This window comes from Neophocaena asiaeorientalis, unplaced genomic scaffold (assembly GCF_003031525.2).
Source record: "Neophocaena asiaeorientalis asiaeorientalis breed wild unplaced genomic scaffold, Neophocaena_asiaeorientalis_V1.1 scaffold49, whole genome shotgun sequence".
NCBI classification, from domain to species: Eukaryota; Metazoa; Chordata; class Mammalia; order Artiodactyla; family Phocoenidae; genus Neophocaena; species Neophocaena asiaeorientalis.
In genome coordinates, this window is record NW_020172456.1 from 4,940,112 (window position 1) to 4,963,506 (window position 23,395).

Sequence of the window (23,395 nt, forward strand, 5' to 3'; positions counted from 1 at the left end):
GCATGCTGCATCTCTGAGGTAGATCATGGTACCTACACTTAAAACTGTGTACTAAGTGCTCACCCATGGAAAAAGATAATTCTTGAAAAGGGTATTTTTCAGGGGTAGACAACTTCTATAGACCAGAAGAAGCTCTTTCAGACTATATAAACCTAAAGAGTATAACCAAGTGTCCAGGAGTTGAATGCTCAATCATATTCTTTTAGAAAACCAGATGCTAGGCCCCAGAGGAAGAAGGGAACGTCTGATGAAACGTTGAGGGCAGGTACAGACAACGAAAACAGTATAGGAACACCCACTCCAAACCCCACCAGTTTCACATGTCCATCTACTCACACTGAGGGGTCTGCCTTCTCTTTCACCAAGGGTCTCTCGGGGTTATTTGTTTCTAACAATCTTACCCTTCACACTGACAAACTCTTGTTTTGCCATTTCCGAATTCTCCAGCAACACCCCTCAAGCAAACGCCAGGTCCTAGAGGCTTCCCTCAGAAAACCCTTTTTCTCCCCATATTTACTGATTTCTGTGGCTCAGACTCCTTATCTCCTTGACAACTGCTTCTCCTTAACTAAGTCTGAAAAGTAAGCGAGCACTGAGTACCTCAAGCAAGAATGTCGTCTCTCCCCTTCCCTTTCCCCCACTTTATCCTCAGCTATCTGATCTGCTGCCCCCGCTCCACCTTCACTTTCCCCCTCAACCAATACCTTTCCTAAGTAGAGTTCTGTGGTTAGGTGCATGAGTCCTGGAGTGTCTTGTCATTCTGGCTCAAGTACCTAGCAGCTCTGATCTCTGCAAGTTACTTATTCCCTTGGCCTCAGCTTTTCCATTTGTAAAACAGAGATAATAAAATAGTACCTACCTCATAGTACTGATCTAAGTTTTAGGTAAAATCATACATGAAATTCTCAGCACACTCCTAGCGTACAGTAGGTGCTCAGTAAATATTATTAGCTACATTATTACTCAGCAGTCATAAACTGTTAGCAAGATCATGAACTTGTACTCCTAACAGTGAAGAAGAATTATTTCTTAAGAACGGCACTGATGTGTGACATTACTGATATAAAACATATTCTGAATTTCATTTTTACTATAACCATGTAGTAACATGTACTAGTATCTGTAAAGATAGCAAAAAACTTAGCTTTAAAGTGGTATGTTGACGTTTTCTGAGAGGTAAACAAAACCCAGCCTAAAAAAAAAGCCATGTGCCATAAACTCTATATGCTTCCCTCACTCTTTATAACAATCCTATGTTGATGTGCTGTGTACTTGACACATGACATAGCTATTATTGCTATTTGCTAGTTGGTTGCTAAGTCATCAACCTGCTTTTCTGTAGGCCAATACATTGCCTTTTTGACACCCTTTTAATTATAAGCTTTGTGACTGATGTAGTATTTCTAAAATTATTCAACTTGCTGTCTTCAGCAACTGCTTTTTGAGGCTGTATCAGTATCCAATGGATAGACTGTTTTTGGCTTGAGTATTTTCTGAATTAACTTCTGCCATTTATTCAAAACATCTTTGTAGTTGTTCCACTTGTTAAAGAGGCTGTTTCACTGTTTTCTTGATTGAGTGGGTGGGTGGGTAGGGGGAGCATGTACTGACACAACCCTGATTTTCCTCTCTTAACCTTTAAAATCTATTTACATTTCCACAAAGATAAGCTTGCTTTCTTATTGAAAATAACCTGACCTCTTTTCTGGTTTTTTCATTTAATAGTCATTAAAGTTGATTATTTTCTTCCTCTGCTCTTTCATGAATATGGGTCGGTGATTACCTTTTTCAGAATATTTAAGACTCTAAATGTTTTTTTGGCTACTGTTTCTAAATAAACTGACTTTTTCAAATCAAGCTTTATGAGACAATAGGATTATCAATTTGATGCTTTGCTGAATTCTCACTCTATTGAATCCCTAACAAAAAAAAACACAATTACATTTGGTAGAATATGTTCTTTATAAATACCCCAAAGCTGCTTTTATTCAAGATTACTATCTTGGTGTTTAGATCCTTTATTCCTCATCATATATCCCCTTACTTCATCAGGGCTGAGCTTACTGACTCTGGACCAACCAGAACAAACTCCAGAACTCCTCTCCTATGGAACTCTTGCCAAAAATAGTGTCAGAAATAAGAGTTTCTAGAGAAGAGAATGGGGTGCAGGTATTAGAACAGAACACACATATGAACAGTTTTTGCTAGACTGTAGATTTGTCAGCAAATCCTGGGAACAGAAAGCTTAAAATCACTGGACTTACATTCCTAAACACCTTAGTTTTGCTATACTAGATGCAAAGATAATTAAAATCCTCATACCACGTGAATGGTAGTTATGATAATGTATCCTTTGTCTCTTGAGTGAGGCAGAGTTTAATATGTTGACAATGCTGAGAATATGCTATTAAGTGACAGTTTTCACTTCTTTACTATAGAATCGTGCCTATTCACTTCAAATGTATCAGGGCATTTCTCGGGCAGATGGACAGTCTTCTCACTGTTTCAGGAACTAGAAAAATGCACTATTTATTGAGCAAATCTCAAATGTTCTAAAACTTGGCAGAAAAAGAAGTCCCAAGCATTCAGTCCATTGCTGTTGTACCAGAACTGGTGAATTTGCCCCCAAAATGAAGATCAATAACAGATTTTTCGGCTTTGGGGTATATACTTAACAGTTCACTTCCTTTAAATAAAGTGACCACAATTTACCTTTTCAAAGCGTAGTTACTGAGAAACACACTTGTATTGATGATCCCATGAAAAAAAGACCAAAAGCCACTTGAGGTTGCAAAAGCTATGTGGCACCTCCCAGCAATACAAAGTCCTGAACTCAAGTTGGGGATGGGACTACGAGCAAAGTGACTCGTTCCATATCTTTTAACAGTTCTTCAAAATCCATGTGAAGTACTGTATCGTGATTATGGTAGTGGTTACACAAAGCCACACGTGATAAAACAGCACAGAATCACACACATACACACTTGAGTGCTTGTAAGACTGGTGAAATCTGAACAAGCTCTGTGGAGTATACCAATGCTAATTTCCTGGTTCTTATGTAAGATGCTAACATAGGGGAGGCTGGGAGAAGGATGCATGAGGACTTCCCTGTACATTTTTTTTTAAAACTTCCCATGAATCTATAATTATTTCAAAATAAAAAGTTAAAGAAAAAAACATAACCCACATAGAATCAGAATCTTTAAGCAAGGGTTCTATTGAAGGAGAGATGTACTCTAAGGAAGAAGCACATAAAGGCCCACACCAGCACAGACTGGAGTGCTTCTATAAGGACACAATTTTCATTCTGTTAGGGTCTGTTTGGTTTTGTTCTGTTCTGAGTACACAGATAATCGAACTATCAGCTAGTTCTGCTCTTTGGGATCAGAAAGAAGTCATGGAAAAACAACCTGTCCTGCGTGCTCACCACAGTCCTCATCTATCTACAACCTCCCCACAAATCACATTTCCCCTCTAAACTTCCAGGTTTAAGTAACATTGTACAGCAATTCATTTCTTTGTATTGTTAGGAATCTTTACCACAACTGTGAACGTCTTGGCTTGTTTTCAGGCCCAGGGGCCCATATGTGTTTTAGATTAAAAGACATTTTAAATCTTGGCTTTATTTGCTCCCAATAAGCCAGATTCTTCCTGTGCCTAAGCTGTTCCTTGGCTATCAAGGACCTTTGGAAACTACACTAACTCTTTCAGGCTAGGTGGATTTTATTTTTCACTACAGGAGTTTCCTATTAACAAATAGCCTTCCTACACCTCCAATTTCTTCCACACTTGCAAAGTTACTGACAGACCAGGGCCTTTGGAAATTGTGATCAATGAACCTACCTTCAGACGGAGATAAAATAAAATTTAAAATCTCCTTTAGCCTACCAGTTCTCAAACTTGGCTACACATTGGAAGTACCCAGTGGACTTTAAAAATTACCAGTGTCTGAGTCCCACCTCTAGATTCTGATTTAATTGCTATGAGGTGTAGCCTGAACTTTGGGAGTTTTAACAGATCCCTAGATAATTCTTATATGCAAAGTTTGCTAACTACTGCTTTAGCACACAACTCTTCACATGGAACACTTTTCATATTTCATCACTCTTCCAAACGTGCATAAAGAAAAGAGTAATCATATGCTCTAGTGCTCATGAAATATAAGCAATTATTCAACTAGAAACATATCAATTCTTGGATTAGGGCCTCCACTGTCAATACCCTTCCCTGACCATACAACTTTGGGAATGCCTTGTAGAGGCCCTACTGACAAGCTCAGGTTCATATCTAATGAAAGCGGAAGGCTCATATGAAAAACAGGAGATCCTCTCTTTTCCTCTCTCTCCCCCTCCCTCTCTGTCTCTGTCCTTCTATATATATATTTTTAAAAACACACTTTATTTTTTAGAGCCATTTTGGGTTCACAGCAAAATGGAGCAGAAGGTACAGAGATTTCCCATATATACTCCCTGCCTCCATTTAAGCACAGCCTTCTCCATTATCAACATCCCCACCAGAGTGGTACATTACAAATGATGAATCTACATTGATATATCGGCATCACGCAAAGTCCACAGTCTTCATTAGAGTTCTCTCGGTGTTGTACATCCTATGGGTTTGAACAAGTGTATAATGACATGTATCCACCATTACTGTATCATACAAAATAGTTTCACTGCCCTAAAAATCCCTCCTTTTCCATTAACCCCTAGCAATCACACTAATCTTTACTGTCTCCATAGTTTTGCCTTTTCCAGAATGTCATAGAGTTGGACTCATGTAGCATTTTAGACTGGCTTCTTTCATTTAGTAATATGCATTTAAGTTTCCTCCGTGTCTTTTGATGGCTTGATAGTTCAATTCTTTTTAGCGCTGAATAATATTCTATTGTCTGGATGTACCACAGTTTATTTATCCCCTCACCTACCGGAGGATATCTTGGTTGCTTCCAAATTTTGACAATTATAGAATAGAGCTGCTGTAAACATCCATGTGCAGGTTAGGTTATTGTGTGCCCATAGTTTTCAGCTCCTTTGGGTAAACACCAAGGAGTGTGACTGCTAGACTGTATGATAAGAACATGTCTACTTTTGTAAGAAACTGCCAAACTGTCTTCCAAAGTGGCTGCACCATTTTGCGTTACTACCAGCAATGAATGAGAGTTCCTGTTGCTCCACATCCTCACCAACATTTGACACTGTCCACGTTCTTGATTTTGGCCATTACAACAGGTGTGTAGTTGTACCTCATTGTTTTAATTTGCCTTTCCCTAAAGACATATGATGTGAAGCAACTTTTCATATGCTTATCATCTGTATACCTTCTTTGGTGAGGTGTCAAGGTCTATGGCCCATTTTTAAATTGGGTTGTTCTCTTATTGTTGAGCTTTAAGACTTCTTTTTGATAATAGTCCTTTATCAGATATGTGGTTTGCAAATATTTTCTCCCAGCCTGTGGCCTGTATTTTTATTCTCCTGAATGTGTCTTTAGCAGAGCAGAAATTTGAATTTGAATGAAGTCCAACTTATCAATTCTTGCTTTCCTGGGTTATGCCAAGATCATCTAGATTTTCTCCTATGTTCTCTTCTAGGAGTTTTACAGTTTTGTGTTTTACATTTAGGTCTGTGATCCACTTGGAGTTAATTTCTGTGAAGGGTGTAAGTCTGCATCTAGATTCACTTATTTGCATGTCAATGTCCAGTTGTTCCAGCCCCATCTGTTGAAAATACTATCTGTGCTCCATTATATTGCCTTTGATCCTCTGTCAAAGATCAGTTGATTATATTCATGTGCATCTATTTTGGGCTCTCAATTCTATTCCATTTAATTATTTTTGTCTGTTCTTTCACAAATACCACACTGTCTTGATTACTATAGTTGTATAGTAAGTCTTGAAGTCCAACTTCAAGTAAGTAGTACCAGTCCTTCAATTCTGTTCTTCAATATTGTGTTAGCTATTCCAGGTCTTTTGCCTCTCCATATAAACTTTAGAATCAGTTTGTTGACACCCACAGAAAATTTTGCTGAATTTTGATTGGGATTACATTGAATCTATAGATCAATTTGGGAAGAACTGACATCTTGATGATATTGAGTCTTCCTATCCATGAACATGGAATATCTGTATTTAATTTCTTGCATCAGAGTTTTGTACTTTTTCCTCATATAGATCTTGTACATGCCTTGTTAGATTTATACCTAAGTACTTGATTTTGGGGGGTGATAATGTAAATGGTATTGTTTTAAATTTCAAATTCCACTTGTTTATTGCTGGTACATAGGAAAGCAACTGACTTTTATCAATTAATCTTGTGTATCCTGCAACCTTGCTATAATTGCTCCTTAGTTCCAGGAGTTTGTTGATTCTTTCAGATTTTCTACATAGACAACCACATCTTCTGTGAACAGCTTTATTTCTTCCTTCCCAATCCATATACATTTTGTTTCCTTTGTCTTACTGCATTAACTAGGACATCTGATACAATGTTGAAAAGCACTGGTCTGAGGGGACATCCTTGCCTTTTTCCTGATCTTAGGGGGAAAGCTTCAAGTCTCTCACCATTAAGTATGATGAAGTATGTTAGCTGTAGGGTTTTCATAGATATTCTATATCAAGTTAAGGAAGTTCCCCTATATCCCTAGTTAACTGAGAGTTTTACCAGGAATAGGTTGGATTCTGTTAAACACTTCTTCTACATCTATTGATATGATGTGGTTTTTCTTCTTTGGTCTGCTGATATGATGGATTATATTAACAGATTTTTGAATGTTGAACCAGCCTTGCATACCTGGTATATTTCCCACTTGGTCGTGATATATAATTCTTTTTTTACACAACTGGATTTGATTTTTTTTTTTTTTTTTTTGTGGTACACAGGCCTCTCACTGTTGTGGCCTCTCCTGTTGCGGAGCACAGGCTCCAGACGCGCAGGCTCAGCGGCCATGGCTCACGGGCCCAGCCGCTCCGCGGTATGTGGGATCCTCCCAGACCGGGGCACAAACCCACGTCCCCTGCATCGGCAGGTGGACTCTCAACCACTGCGCCACCAGGGAAGCCCTGATTTGCTAATATTTTGTTGATGATTTCTGCGTTTCATGAGAGAAATCTGTAGTCTGTAGTTTTCTTGTAATGTCGCTGGTTTTGATATTAAGATAATGCTGGCGTCATAGCATGTTAGAAAGTATTTCCTCTGTTTCTATCTTCTGGAAGAGATCATAAGGAGTCGGTATAATTTCTTTCTTAAGTGTTTGACAGAATTCCCAGTGAACCCATCTGGGCCTGGTGTCTCCTGCTTTGAAAGGTTAATAATTATTGATTTATTTAATAGAAATAGGCCTATTTAAATTGTCTATTTTTTCTTGTGTGAGTTTTGGCTGATTGTACCTTTCAAGTAATTGGTCTGTTTCATCTAGGTTATCCAATCTGTGGTCAAAGAGTTGTTCATAGTATTCCTTTGTTATCCTTTTTTTTTTTTTTTTTTTTTTTTGGGATCCTCTAACTGTGGTGGCCTCTCCCGTTGCGGAGCACAGGCTCCGGACGCGCAGCCTCAGCGGCCATGGCTCAAGGGCCCAGCCGCTCCGCGGCATGTGGGATCTTCCCGGACCTGGGCACGAAGCCGCGTCCCCTGCATCGGCAGGCAGACTCTCAACCACTGCGCCACCAGGGAAGCCCAGGAATATTCTTTTAATAAAAGTTTTAATACCTAAATAAATGAACTAGATTCTCTTAAGAAAACTGACCTTCACTAAAACAATATATTTTTTTTTTTCCTGAAAAGGACACAGTATCAAAACCTACACTTTCCAGGATTATTCAAACTAGTATTTTAAAAAATGTGTGATGTGAGAAAATACTTTCATGGTTCCTGTGGATTCAGCTGTTATAATTCCAAAGGGAGCAGAGAAAGACTTGGAAAAAAGAACTTCATGATTAAGGGAGATTATCTTCTCAATTGGAAATTTAATTTCCCCACCACTGTAACACATCATCCAAAAACTTACTAATTTTGAACCATGGCTAGAACTCAGAACCTATTTTGCTTACCCATATCAATTCCAAATTAACTGAAAAGGCAGAATTCAAATGACAGCAGCATAGAAAACTAGAATTCTAAAATACCAGAAAAGAGCATTTCTTTTGAAACCCTGGACATTAAGTTCGGACTCTCTCTAAAACACATGGATAGATAATTATTAGGAGGACATAAAAAATTGTTTCCCTGTGGCCCAGTAATTTAGTTCTGTATTTTCCCTGGAAGATTTGAAGATATACCCCAAAAGGGGCATTTACAAGGATGTTCAAAGCAACATTGTTATGACAGTGAAAAATTATCACAAATAAGGGAATATAATCTATGTTATATACCTATAATAGAATATACACACACACCTATGTATATGTGTACATGTATATGACACAGTGGGTCTGCAAAACAACGTGTAAAGAATATCACTCATGGAAAAAAACAATAAAACTATATCCTTATAGATACATGTATATGTATACAAACGCGCAGAAAATGGTTTGGAAAGCCACACTCCAAAATGATAACAGTAACTACCTCTAAGACTTTAAGGTGTCTGTTGCTCAATGGGGGGTTTTAGTATTATATGTCATATGTTTTTTTAAATAATGAGTTCATATTTTATGGCTGAAATGAATTTGAAAAAGATAATGCCCCAAAACATACTTTAAGAAATCAAACATATCAAAAGTATACCCACCTTGACACTGATAGGTGCCAACAAAGAAGCCGAGTGACACGCATCCTCTTCCCCCAGAGGAAATAGTAGAAAGCAATGGAGAGTTAAGAGAACATTCTGGTCAAATCTGCATCCAGGTATGGCTGCTTAGCTGTTCCACTTAACCAAAGGGAATTCTTGCTGTCTTCTTTCTGTGGGGCAGGTGTGTGCCCACTATTTAATTGTGCACACATAAGGTGCTTACCTGCATCTTGATAAATGGAAGCACTGGAAGGATGTTAGCCAAGGAGGGGGGCGATACACATGCTTCCATGTCAAAGCAAGCAATGGACAAAAATCAACCCACTGCAAATTCAGCATCAGTACATTATGTATGTATTACCATCTGGCTCAATGAAAACAGAATTGCTCACTCCAAGACATCAGTTAAAAGGTGCTGGTCAAAATATTTTTATACCATCTATGTGATATAACCTGATGTTTCCTTTCCTATAGAATATCTTCTTTGCAATAACTGTCTTTCAAGATTCACCATCCCTTATGGTATATGTCAGAAGTCCCAAAATGATGGCTGAAATATGTGACTTTCAGATGGGATTTGTTTTCTCTCTACTGTATTGTCCCCATGGTATTTTTGAGAAGACTATTTCAAACAAAAATCCAGATTTCTACTTTATCTTCATCTGGTAACACTGGGTCTACCCCTGCTTCATGGCAACCACTGGCTGGAGAAGAACTGTCTCACTGAGATAGGGCAAGCACTCTGCAACATCCCAGTCCCCACCGTGCCTTACTGCCTCCCCAGTACTGAGGCTGAGAGTCAGTTGCCAATATCATTCTGTTTCCACTGCTGTTTTTCTCACAGGAGAGTTAGGAATAAAATTAATACTTGTACTTACATTTCTACCAAAAGTGGAAAAGCTAAAGAAACAGAGTGTCAGATGTTTTAAGAAAAATGGAAAAGAGGATATTTTTCTATGAGAATGAAGAATATTTCTACATGCCCAATTGCAAAAAAGTATGTTTCTGCTGAAATAACGTAACTTAACAAGCCATTGTGAAACTACTGGCCAATTCTCTCACTTATGATATCTTCCTGTCCATATTAGGCATTTGAATTTCTAATGCCTGATTTATATAACATTTATGGATATGCCACCAACCAAAAGATACAGAGGCAGTGAAGAAGCAAACAAAAATTGGAGTTCTGTAAATTACATACATTTTTACCTATATGAATTAACTTCACATTTAAATATACCATGCCATCAATTCTAAATATGCTTGTTGAAAAAAACCAACAACAAAAAAGGAAAGCATAAATAAATAAATAAATATGCTTGCTGAGCGCCAACTATACATAACAGGTACTGCATATTCAGTATTACAAGGATGAAGATGAACAAAACAGTTCTTCCTCTCTAGGAGCTTGCATTTGGGAGTGAGAAGGGATGGGGAAGAAGGAATAGAGAGGTATGTAAGTTACTCTCCTAGAAAGGCAAATTAAGATAGTTACAATTTCTAAAGGATAAGATAAAAAGGAGACAGTAAACCAAGAAATTTTAGGGAGTGTTGCGGGAACAGTAAGTCACACAGCGTACCTGCAGTATAGTGTACATATGGTAAGAAAGGTAGAAGAGAAAGCTGTAGTAGTTGGGATCATGTTATTGACAGACTTCACTGCTAAGCTGATGCGTTTGTCTTTAACGAAGTGGGTATTAGGGAAGTTCCAAGTGAAGTAGGAATAACACTTGTCATTGGAGCCAAAGCAAATAGGCTGGTTACATTACATAAGAAATAATAAATTACAGAAAACAAAATGACTCCTATAAGCTATCTGAGCTTATAGCTCAGATATAAGCTTCTACATAAGGTAGATAAGCTAGCTGCTTCTATAAGCATAGATACATGAGTGGTTTTCCAGAGAAAACCCCACTGCTCTTGTACAATAATCGATTCAATACTCTTGTCAATTTTTTTTTTTTGTGGTACGCGGGCCTCTCACTGTTTTGGCCTCTCCCATTGCAGAGCACAGGCTCAGTGGCCATGGCTCATGGGCCTAGCCGCTCTGCGCCATGTGGGATCTTCCCGGACCGGGGCACAAACCCCTGTCCCCTGCATCGGCAGGCGGACTCTCTCAACCACTGCGCCACCAGGGAAGCCCTCTTGTCAAATTTTTAAGCTTCTGTGATTAAACAGAAATGTCAACCAATCTAATAAGTAATAAATGAGAGCCCATGTGTATAGCTACTCTTTGATTCTTGAGAGGTCAAGATAGTTTCAGAGGTGATCAAATGAGTCACGTGGTTCCAGGACCACAGAATTTAGTAAACACACACCTCTGCACATGCACGCACAACATACTCAATACCGGAGGATATGCCATCCTAGAACTTATGAGGGCCCTCATAAAGGGGGTGTTGTAGTTAAGGAAAAGGAAAGTGCCAGGTTACAGACTTGGAAAACCAAGTTTTAGCCTTGTTCTGCCATCAAGTAAGTGAGCAAGTCATTTCTCTTCTTTCAGCCTCAGAAACTTCACCTGTAAAATGAAGGGACTCAACAGGAATGAGCTCTATGGTCTCTTCAACCTCTTGCCTAATATCAAGAATTTCAATTCGCAGCCTTCATGTGTGAAATGACAGGCAGCCTGTGTGCGCTGAAGCATTTACAAAAAGACCAAACCAAACAAAGAAGTTCCTGGTGCTGAAATATTGAAGATCTCACATAAAAATCCAGTTTTCTCACTTCTCTTGAAACCCCAGAAAATCTGGCAACACAAGATCCAAATCCCCAGATGGCCAGTCTGCTGTGGTTGAGCAGGTGCCGCCTCCCCTTTAACAGGACCTACCTTGTTTTCCAGTTTGCCACAGTCTCCACCCTCTGCCTCACACATGTGTCACCTGTCCGACTCTGAGTGACCACTGCCATACACATAGGAGGCATCCCCTCTATTTATTCACTCTACAGATATATGAGCCATGCACTGAGCTAGATGCTGTAAAAGAAAAAAAAAATTAGACATGCCTAGTCAAGACATAGGAAGTCACTATCAGAAACAATAGATCTGAGAGTGGGATTTCAAGTCATGGTGGAAGAAATTATTTTAATTCTTCAAATATCAAAGGAAATGGATCTATAATCTAGATCAATATTGTCAAAAACAAGAATATGAATATTTGGTAAAAAATTCAAGCTTATTAAGTAGAAGATTCAAAGTCAAGTTTTTCCCTACATGATAAACCATTAAGTCTACAGGTTCTTCGTAGGATCACAAATGCAGATTCCTGCTAGCAGGCTGAGGGCTGTCCATAACTGCAGAAGCTCAGCCCCAGTCACGAGGATGCTCCTTGACTACAGTCTGATGTGAAAGCAATAGAGCCTGAGATCAGATCAGTCACTGAAGTGCAAAAGCATAAATACCTAGGTACAGAGGAGGACAGTGGACTAAGGTCTTAACTCTTAGTCATGTGTGGACCATGAACCATCAGTCTGGCCCCTCTAGCTCTCTAAGACACACCACGGTTCTTTACTCTGTCAGAATTCTATCATGCAGGATTTTCCAGGAAACAAGATTTGCCTTTTTCATTTCATTTGTCATCTCCCTTGACAGTTCACCGCTGTGATGTGTTGTGTTGGCTCTTAAGCACCTGTCACCCTCTGAGGATGTCTATGTAAAGGATGTAAACATTAGTAGTGTTCCTTCATTGCTAGAAATTAGGCAAGGATAGAAGTGGCAGAATGATGACAATATATGAAAGTCACAATTTATAACAGCAAAAGACAGCCTAAATACCCATCAACAGAGACCTGGTAAGTTAAATTATGGTAAAGACATAAAATAAAACATTGTACAGCTATAAAAGAGGATGGGATGGAATGCTATTGAGGAATAAAAAGGGAACAAACTATCGCTACACATACCAACTTGGATAAATGTCAAGGGAATGACACCAAGTGAAAAAAGCCAAAACACCAGTCCCCAAAGGTTACATACTATATGACTTCATTTATATAACATTCTTTAAATGATAAAATTACAGAGATGGAGAACAGATTACTGGTTGCCTAGGGTTAGAGATGGGGCGGTGGGAGGGGGAGGAAGATGGGGGTGGATACGCAAACCTACACACATGATAAAACTGTACAGAAACAGACCCACAGAGTATATATTCCATGCCATCAAAAGAACAGAAATACAGATAAATTTCTAAAAATTATCAGTAAAGCTTCTTACAATAAGAAGGTACCCTTGGAAAACTAAAGAGGAGGAAAGAGAAGAGGGGGAGAAGAGGGAGAGGGGAGTAGGGGCGGGGGGATGAGAACGGGAATGTTCTATACGACCAGAATGACCTCTAAGGCACACTACAAAGCAAAAAACAAAAAACACCATAGTAGTGTGTGTAGCACTCTACCATTTGGGTAAACTGAAACAAAGATGTTAATGCTTATCCACAGAATTTTTCTGAAAGGACACAAAAGAAACAGTCAACACTGGTTGCCTCTACAGATGGGATAGTAGGAGGCTGAGGACTTGGATGGAAGGGAGGAGATGTTACTATACATACTCTTGAACCTTCTGAATTTCATACCATATGAATGTATTACTTATTCATACAAATTACTATTTTCTTTTTGAATATATGACAAGGCAAATCAATGCTTCAGTGCCTTTGTTCATACATGTGGTCTGGCAACAGCTTTCCATTACTACTCATCCCCTCCTGGGTACTTATTAATGAGCCTTTCTACCTAAGTGATTCTCTTAAGCTTCCATACTAGTTCTGAAGATCAGTTTCACTGGTTACCTGAAAATGCTTCTAAATTATTACTCTTCCAACCTACACTCACTGCACTATTTCATATGGTCTAGCTCAGTTATAGTAGCTGACTATAAAAAGTGACAATTATCTTCAAGCCAAGTGAAAATTTTTAATTTTAAAAGCTTATATGAGAACAAGTCAAAAAATAATGATGATGACAGCTACCAATTTTTGAGCTTGATACTGTGCCAAGCAGCTTTACAAGCATTATCTCAATTTACTCCTCACAGAAACCTTTAATAGGTGAGTTTTGTTATTTTTATTTTATAGATGAGGAAACTGGAGCTCAGATAGGGTAAATAATTTGATTAACGTCACACAGGTTCTAAGAAAGGAACCTGAACCTGTATTAGGGTCTGTCAATACTAGAAATGAGGAATCATTCTTCTATAGCCTAGTAAAATGCATCTCAGTTTTGGTAACTCTGAACTCTAAAATCCATCTGAAACAGCTGTATGGTCTCTTTGTAGCTGACAACCTGCTGCTTTTACAGTGCTAGCAGTAAGCTGGCTCTAGACGTCTATTATTACCAAAATAGCTGCACCTTGTGTAGTTAGGAAGATAAAACACTAAACAAAAAGCTGAGGCGCCTCCAAAGTAATAAATTTTTAGACAATCCAATTCAGAATTTAATACTTGGTCTCCAGATGAGATGGCACTTACTCTGATCTGTACAATCAACAATCAAATTCTTTCACAAGACATGAGTCCAACCAGAAAATTTAAGATTTTATCTTTATCCAAAAAAACTTCTGAATTAACTATTGATATCTTAATCAAATTTGAACTTCTGGAAAATTATGTGAATCAAATAAGTGTCAACAAGCAGACTACCGTGTATTATTAATGGCTTTTGATCTCTGTATCAGCCACAACATATTTTGAATATGCCAGCTTAACCCTAAATAAAAGATTCCCAAATAGAAAAATTTCTGCACCTCATCTACCACATTACTTGCACGGTAAGTGAGAGGTTTTACATTTAGTTTAAAAGATCTGAAACATTAACGATAACTGGAACTTTCCCCAACATCGGACTATTTTGTATTAAGACACAGATACCACAAAAGATTTTAAACTTAATATGTTTAAAATAAAAATTAAAAAACACGTACCAAGCAGCTTTCTGAGATAAGGAAAACAATGTTAATAAGTAACAGTAAAATGCTACCAAATAAATGCAACCCAAGTTTGGTCCTCTGTATTCCAAGGACATCTCTTAATAAACTTAAAGTATTTGTGTTATCAAGGCAATTTCTAACCACACCAAATTTCTCCAAGATATTCCTGATCTTTTTCTTCTATTCTGCTTCTAGCAATAATGTAAATTTAAGAATTTCTTAACAGCAAAGTCAAATATCACTATTACTTTCTTTTTGGTGCCTGATCTTTTTTTCATTAATCTCCTTTCATCGAGGTTATGTGTTATACCAAGTAGGCAACATTCTATGTTCATTGCCTAAGGTCATGTTAATCTGTATCTTCTAAAAATCAGCAGAGGCTATTTCTGACCCTGTTCATTTTTCCCTCCCCCCTCTTGGCATAAGATCGCAGACACAAAGCCATGGCTGCAAGGCAAAAGCATGACAGATTTAAAGGGATTCGTGGGTGATTAACACTTCTCATTTCATTGGCATTCTGAATACTGTCAGTCAGAACATAAAAAGGTTAAGAAAACTGAAGTAAAACACTCTCTCTAAGAACATATATACCTCCTGAACTAAAGAACACATTCTGGAAATTTTGTTTTTTGATGAGAATGGACATTTGGTAGATTCAGTAATTAGTAAGTTGGTCTTTGTATAAATGATAATTCTATTGACTATCCTGTGATGTACCTTAATTCAACATAGGAGAGGCGGCTGAGAAAGATCACTATATAGAAATGTCTTGTCGGCCAATAAGCAATCAAAGTAGCTTGTTAAACACTACAATCACCAGAAGTTACTTAACGTAGCAAATTATACATTCAGTATTGACGTGTTAATAACATAAAGCCTCTTACATGTAAACATTCAGAATTGCAGCAAAGATAAAAAAAAAATACAGTCATCAGAATTTCCCGTTAGTCTTCAGCACTATAATTTCAAGCTCTTGAACCCAAAACTGATACTATTTGAATGGTAATAAATATTATAATAAACAATAAATATTATCTCTATTCACACAGTATTTCATGTAGGTCATAAAACTAAAAGGTTTTTATTTGTAGCCCAAAAGTAAACGTTTCAAAATATTCAAGCCTTTTGTAAACAAATTTACAGCTTGCTGAGTTAAATTACATAGTGGGAATGATGTTTGAGAAAGAAGTCTCTTCTCTGTCTTCTCTCATGCTGGAAACAACTTTTTTTTTCTTTGCAGAATGAAAAAGGGAAAAGAGTTCCTTTTCTGTTTTTAAACAGGAACGATATTAGGGTTTTAGCTCTGCATATTTCTAGGCTCCACCTGGTACCATTCACAAGAGAGGAAATTCTATGCAGAAGGCCATGCTTCTGGCAAGAACCTGAAAACTTGACAGGCTTAAAGGCTGCCTACCAGAGCACTCTGCATCGCCATACTCCTGCCCTGCAATCTTGACTTAAAAAATCAACAATTCAAGGTTAGCAGTGAGGCAACAAGCTCCCAAGCTTCATGGAGTACATCAGTTTTGCCTACCAGGAGTCAAAGCCAGATCAAGGAAAAATCAAAACATAACAGAACGTGAAGGGAGAAAGTAAGAAGAGGAAGGAAAGAAAAGAGGGAGGAGCAGAGAAAGGATCCGAAAACAATAAAACATCACGATACAGAACAGATGTGCTCCAGGGAACTGAGGAATATTTGAAATTGTCTCTACTAGTCTTCAAGACACCAAGATAGAGAAAGAAATCAGCTATAAAACAAAGGTAAGTGTTGTGAACATCACTGAGCCTTGTGTTTACAACATGAATTATGGAATCATTGAGCTACATAATATTGAATGGAAAAGAGGTTTTGGGATGTTCAATTAGCATGTAATTAGAACACACCATATTAAAAAAGCAATAAAAATAAAATTAAGAAAACAAGAGAAAGGGGCTCATGCTGTACAGCCCATGAATCTCATTGGCTTTATCATGAAAGTTTATTTTTTTTAATCCTAGTACAATCAACTACCAGTTACATACAGTAAAAAAACAAAAACAGCCACAAAGCAATGATGATAGAGATAGTCTGCGACACTGTACAGTGGAGGAAACGTTGTCTGTTGGAGTCCTCCGGCAGATCTCCACCTGGCTTCGGCAGTTAAGCTATCAATCCCTCCCTCCCCAAAGTAGTTAAAAAGAAAAATTAATGTCTTGCTTGGGTAGAGCAAGATCCTAATACCTCCTGGGGACACTGGAGAACTTTAAAAAACTAAAGCAGTAGAAACAAAACAAAAACTGAAATGTGGAAGCAAGGTGACACACAACGAAGCTCCATGAGGCGTTGGCTTCAGACCACCTCAAAGCGAACCACCTGGAAAGAAAAGAAAAGGCTGTCACAGCAGGAAGGAACAGACAGAAAATTCAGCAGACCTTAGTCTCTCTCATCACTCCACTCCTTACCAAATCTATAGAATCCAAGCTTTCCTTAAGTCTTGTATTTTTATAAGTAAGCCAGGTTGCAGAAAATTGCTTCCTTTTCTAATACCCTGTATTGCAAATGCTGGCAACTAGCACATACTTACTCTTTTAGAACCAGAAAACAATACAAGAAGAGAAGCATTTTTAGCAAAGCATGCTGTCTTCTTTATCTCAAACTCTTCAAAACAACAAACAGTAGGCTATTTATATGACTGTGTACCCTTACCTTAGAGGAGTAATGACTCCATTCAAAAACTAAGTCTCATATATATTTGGTTCGATTGAGGGCTTTTTCAGCCAGGTGACCACTTTCATCTGTGATCTTCTCCCAATCAGTCTGTCCGACCACAAAACCTATGGCCCTTTTCCTATCTGCATCCTTCTTTTCTTCCAGGTCTGCCCATCTCACCTAAAAAGAACACAGCATTAGGCTGGGCTTTAGAAAAAATAAGTACGCAAAGAGCCTCTTAGCTTTCTGAATAGTCTAATGGGTAGGATAACTAATTTAAAGCCAGGAGGTTAAAAAATTAGAAGTTAACTGTGGAGAACTGAAGAAAGCCATATACCTTAAGTTACAGAAAGAAAACTCTCTAGTCAATCACCAAGTCCTAACCACTCCAGCTCCTGAACAGTTCAGCCCTCAGTTCAGTCCTATCCCCTTCCCCCTCCTGTCACTCCTTTTCAGTTCACTGGCCTCATTTTTTTACCTAAGGAAAAGCACTAACCTCTACCTAGTCTTCCTATCTTCATTCGCACTCCCTCCGATCCACTCTGCCAGAGGAATCGTCCTAAAATACACACAGCTTTAAATCTGTGCCCTACCTACAGAATAAAATCCAAGCACACAGGTCCCTCTGGATCTGGCCCTGTCTATTCTCCTGCAGCATCTCTGGGCAGTACCTACGGCACTTTATACAGCAACACAAAATTACTTCCAGCTCTCAGAGCACACTGGGCCATTTCTCATCTCCGTAAGGCTGCACAAACTAGTCTCTCTTCCTGAAACGTCTTTGTTCTAACCTGGTCCACCTGGCATGAGTCTCGTCATCAACCCTTGCTTTATCCCTCTTGTCCTTTGCCAATCAAATAATTAATCATTGCTTCCCTGGAGTTACTTCTGGATTTTGACATGTCTAGTTTTGAACTTCCATACTATATTGCAATTATCCACTTACAGATCTCTCTTCCCTAACAGACTATATACACCCTAGATCAAAGACTGAGTTGTTGTTTTTTTCTTTTTTTAAAAACTTATTTATTTTTGGCTGCATTGGGTCTTCATTGCTACGCGCGGGCTTTCTCTAGTTGTGGCGAGCGGGGGCTACTCTTCGTTGCAGCGCGTGGGCTTCTCATTACAGTGGCTTCTCTTGTTGCGGAGCACGGGCTCTAGGCACCCGGGCTTCAGTCGTCTCAGCGCCTGGGCTCAGTAGTTGTGGCTTACAGGCTTAGTTGCTCCGGCATGTGGGATCTTCCCAGACCAGGGATCGAAACCATGTCCCCTGCATTGGCAGGCGGATTCTTAACCACTGCGCCACCAGGGAAGTCCTGAAAGACTAAGTTTTATTTATCTCCACATAATAACATTTTTTGAAATTTATCCTTAGAAAACAGGGAGCTGGTATGATTACTTTCATTTATGAGATGGACAGACCAAGAGACAGACTCAGTTGATACCATTTATGGCAAGATTATAACTACAAATATATAGATCAGGGATATTTTCTATTGGTATTCTGATAATTTTAAAATATGGATTCTTACATGTTATAGTAGTAATTTAAAAAATATAAGCAGATATATCCTCTAAAACATGAAATACTTAAAAGAGACTATGAAACTGTGGTTTGCAATACCTAGTACCAAAGTCTGCAGAGATTGTATTTTAAATATGGCTTGTGATTTATTGTGATTGTGATCTGTGACAAGGAAAGGGAACCAGAGCATGCTCAACCATGCTGCACCTGGAAATGTGTAATTGCTCTTAGAGGTACACTGACCCTCCCTATTATCATTTAGAGGAATGGTCATCAAATGACTAGGCTTCTTCTCCCCCACCACTACCACTGTTTTTAGCAACCAGTTAGCCAAAGATAAGATACACAGTAACAGCTGTGGGGGAAAACTGATAACACCTGACTCTTTTTAAAGTAGATTTTTTGTGGGTAGAAAATCTATGACTCAATTTCTTTCATGGGCCTCAGTAAAAAGCTATTTTAATAAATAATGTGGGCTTCTGTGTACCAAGATCTCTGGGCCTTCTGCCCATTAATGCTGATGTATTTATTTTGACAGATTCATGCACCCCTCTCTCAGCTCTCCCTGGGATCAAGGGTATACATTTTAGCAAAAGATGACTATGGTTAAGGGGAATGAAGAACGGATGGATGGATGGACAGATGGATTGTGGCCACTGAACAAAGAAACGGTAACCAGTCCACAGTACTTCCTTAGCACAGAGTTAAACACACTAATCAATCTTGCCCTGAGTAAACTAACAGCTAATTTTTAAATCTGTAGTTTAAATTCTAAGTCTTTAAAACTGATGCTATATCAACATTATTTATTTACATGTCAGGTTCCTCCAGTGGAGGTCCACTCCTTAAGTGGCCTCCAATTGCACAGACCTGACACACAGACATACAACGCCGTAGAAGGAATGAATAATTACCAAAAACACTAAAAATATATGGAGCAAAATAATGACTTTCAACTAGGAATAGCTTCTTAAATGTCAGTGTCTCTCCTAATCTTCCTAGAGGTACTTTTACTGAGATTTACAATCTCAATTTTTTGCCATTTATCTTAACTGTAAAAAGAAAAAAAAGTTATAATAAAGAAAACTCTTGACCAATACGCAAAAGTTTCAGATACATATATTTTATCCGTTGTCACCAAAAATATTTCTGAAATGTACGAGTTCAGCAAACAAGAGAAATGTTCACTTTTCCACAGTTATCAAAGAAACACAAATTAAAGTCCATTTTATACCCAACTAAGCAAGTGGAAATTTAAAAAAATAAATTATATTTTAAAACCTAGCCATTTTGGTAAAATTCTAATGTCAACTCTACAGAACTACCTTTGTGTTACAGTGTAAATTAATCCCAGAAACCTGCCCAATATTTATAAAAAGCTGAATTATAGAAATCAAGAGACCCCAGGAGGGCTTCCCTGGTGGTGCAGTGGTTGAGAGTCCACCTGCTGATGCAGGGGACACGGGTTCGTGCCCCGGTCCAGGAGGATCCCACATGCCGCGGAGCGGCTGGGCCCGTGAGCCATGGCCGCTGAGCCTGCGCGTCCGGAGCCTGTGCTCCGCAACGGGAGATGCCACAACAGTGAGAGGCCCGCGTACCGCAACAAAAAAAAAAGAGAGACCCCCCAGGAAAGGAATGAGTAATGAGTCCTGCATTCCTGGCTACCTGGAGGATTTCCTTGTGCTCTGATGTTGATTTTGGTAAGTGATTTGAGTGTTAAAAACTATTTGAAGCTGTATATATACAGCTATATATAAAGTAGATATAAAGTAGAAACTAACACACCATTGTAAAGCAATTATACTCCAATAAAAATGTTTAAAAAAATTACTATCTCCTCAAGAAAAAAAAAGCTATTTGAAATGAGGGTGGGAGGCAGGGAGGAGAGTGAAAAGAGGAGCCACAAGAATTAGGATGTGAACCGCTCATGCTCTTTGTCCACCCAGCTTACAAAGTAAATTACATGGGATCACATACTCCTGATTGAAGAGAGTAGCAGTTACCTGACTAAAAATGAACTAGAGAAAAATATTTCTCATTTGGAATTATTCACTGTTACACCAAATTATTATGCCCAAGGAAGAGCTGTTTCTACTTTTCTGTTGCCCCAACCTTAAAACTGGAATAAGAGGTATCAAGACAAGTAGTCCCTGCGTGGAGCTGGGTACATACAGAAGGCCACTAACCAGGTCTCAAGACACAGACAAGGGCAGGTCTAGGGACTGTCTGCAGTATTTGAAAGAGCTTTGAAACCTGGAGTCCTTTGTAATGGTATCCACTGTAATGAAGTTTTACTGGCATTTTTATTCTCTTAATAAATATCCTTTTAATATTGAATTACTAAGAGAATTCATAAAAAAGAAATGATGTGTAATGATGATGAAATTATTATTAACTTCATTCTTTACTTAGAGAAATGAAAAATGAGATACCATTTTTTTTTCACCGATTAGATTGTCGAAAGTTAAAAAGTTCAATAACAGCACTGCTGGTGCAAGTGTGGAAAAACAGGCATTTCCTTACATGTGGGTGTATAAATAGGTGCAACCTTTTTGGAAAACAATCTCGCAATATCTGTCAGAATGATAAATCATATTCTATGAGCTTGCAGCTTTAAGACTAAAAATATTCCCTAGAGATATACTGTCAAAAAGATGCCAAGATGTATGCATATGACTTTCACCAGAGTATTATATTAGCAACAAAATGAAAACAGCATAAGCATCCACTGATAAGGGACTGGATAAATAACTGATTATTCAGCCAAACAATGGCACACTAGGCAGGCATTTAAAAAGAACGGTAGGGAATTCCCTGGCAGTCCAGTAGTTAGGACTCTGTGCTTTCACTGCCAAGGACCGGGGTTCAATCCCTGGTCAGGAAACTAAGATCTTGTAAGCTGCGTGGCACAGACAAAAAAAAATAAAATAAAAAGAACTGTAGGTTTGTATATACTTACATAGAAAGATCAAGACAGACTAGCTGGAAAAGGTTTATGTAAATCATATGTAATATGATCCCTCTTACTTTATTTTGTTTTAAAGGATATATACAATTATCACTTTTATTGAATTTGACATCTACGTGGAAGACTTATCCAACATCCTGGCTTCGTTACTCTGCTCCCTATCATAGCAAAGCTTCTTCAAAAAGTTATCTACATTTGCTGTTCTGCACTTCCTCATTTCCTATTCTTCTACCATCTGCTCCAAATTGGCTTCTGTCCTTCAACTCTCTAAGAAAGCTTGACTTTCTTTGATCAAACATCAACAATCTCCATGTTGCCAAATCCAATGGCTATTTCTCTTTTCTCAATTTACTTGTCTTCCCTGTATCATTTAACAATGGAGTATTCTTTACTTCTTAAAACATTTACCTGTATCTGAACTTCTAAATTTTGGAGACCTGAGTCCTATCATCACTTCTAACTTAACTGGTACCTCCCTGAACTTCTGATTTTTCACTCCCAAGCTTACATCTCCCCTACTTTTCACTAACTCAGTAAATGGCACCACATATATGGAATGCTTATGGCCAGAACCCTGAAGAGTCACCTCTGATTTCATCCATCCTCGACCCTCTACATCTAATCCATTAAGAAGTCCCATAGATTCTCTTTAATACTCTACTTTGCACCTGGCCCTTTTGCCCCATGACAAAATGGCACAAGCAGCCATTCCAAACTCCTTTAAGGTGGACAACATGCTAGCCACGTGAGGTTCTGTTCTCCATTTTTTAAGTTACTTGTACATTTTGATCTGATCATTTGTAAGGACTCTTTTTCTTAATGTGTAATATGATACAGTATAAACCAAACCACTCTAAAAAAACAGCATTCATATGATTATCTGACTATAACTTTCTAAAACCAGATGCCTAAACGGGCCCTTTATCTGTTGGTAGTTATTGACAGTCTCTTACCCTCTTCTTCCCAGGCTCAGAAGCACGAGTGTCATAATCATCAGGGAGCTGAAGATAATCCTCCATTCTGCTGGCAATAGCCTCCCAGTCACGTTTCCTTTTAGTACCAGTTCTCAAGCCATCCAACTTGTCTGAGGGACAAACACAGAGCCGCAGCATTAAGGAAGAGTGTGAGCTGGCACACGACACAAAAACAAGGGAAAAGAAGGCTGGAACACTGTCAGAGGGCACATCCGCATTTGTGAGAGCAGCATCACTTGTAGATCCAAACTATCTTCTTGGCTGAGATAATATCGAGTTCTGTGCAATTTCCATTGTTTATCTGGTGTTCATACTGGCAGCCTTTATATTACTATGTTGGTTTAAGCAACAAATATGGGCAGAACAAGAGAAGGCACTTGTTTCCTGGCCTCCTTATCCTCCCACCCCACCTAAAATCACAACACTTCAGCTCTCATGTTTTGATGAAAATGCAACATTGGGTTTTTCTAAGAGCAATTTCTTCCATTCTTTTTTTTCTTTAACACAATATTAACACCACCCATTAGATGTGCAGTCATGTGTGTATCGTATTATATGAAAAGCAGGTAGTACAAGAACTTAATGAGCCAAGCTA

At 38.4% G+C, this 23,395-nt stretch overlaps 1 protein-coding gene across 3 annotated transcripts in view; it reads right to left on the reverse strand.

Moving 5' to 3' along the window:
- Positions 1 to 16,599: 16,599 nt before the first annotated feature.
- YLPM1 (YLP motif containing 1) overlaps positions 16,600 to 23,395 on the reverse strand; it is a 66,817-nt gene continuing 60,021 nt past the window's right edge. The window contains exons 19-21 of one of the 3 annotated variants that reach the window (XM_024737775.1): positions 22,780 to 22,910; positions 17,331 to 17,513; positions 16,600 to 16,997 (exon numbers count right to left, since the gene is read on the reverse strand). In XM_024737775.1, coding sequence (XP_024593543.1) covers positions 17,367 to 17,513; positions 22,780 to 22,910 — 278 coding nt within the window. In that variant the 3' untranslated portion in view covers positions 16,600 to 16,997; positions 17,331 to 17,366. Of the gene's footprint in view, positions 16,998 to 17,330; positions 17,514 to 22,779; positions 22,911 to 23,395 lie in introns of those variants that run through there. The other 2 variants (XM_024737776.1, XR_003002241.1) reach the window with 2 other exon arrangements.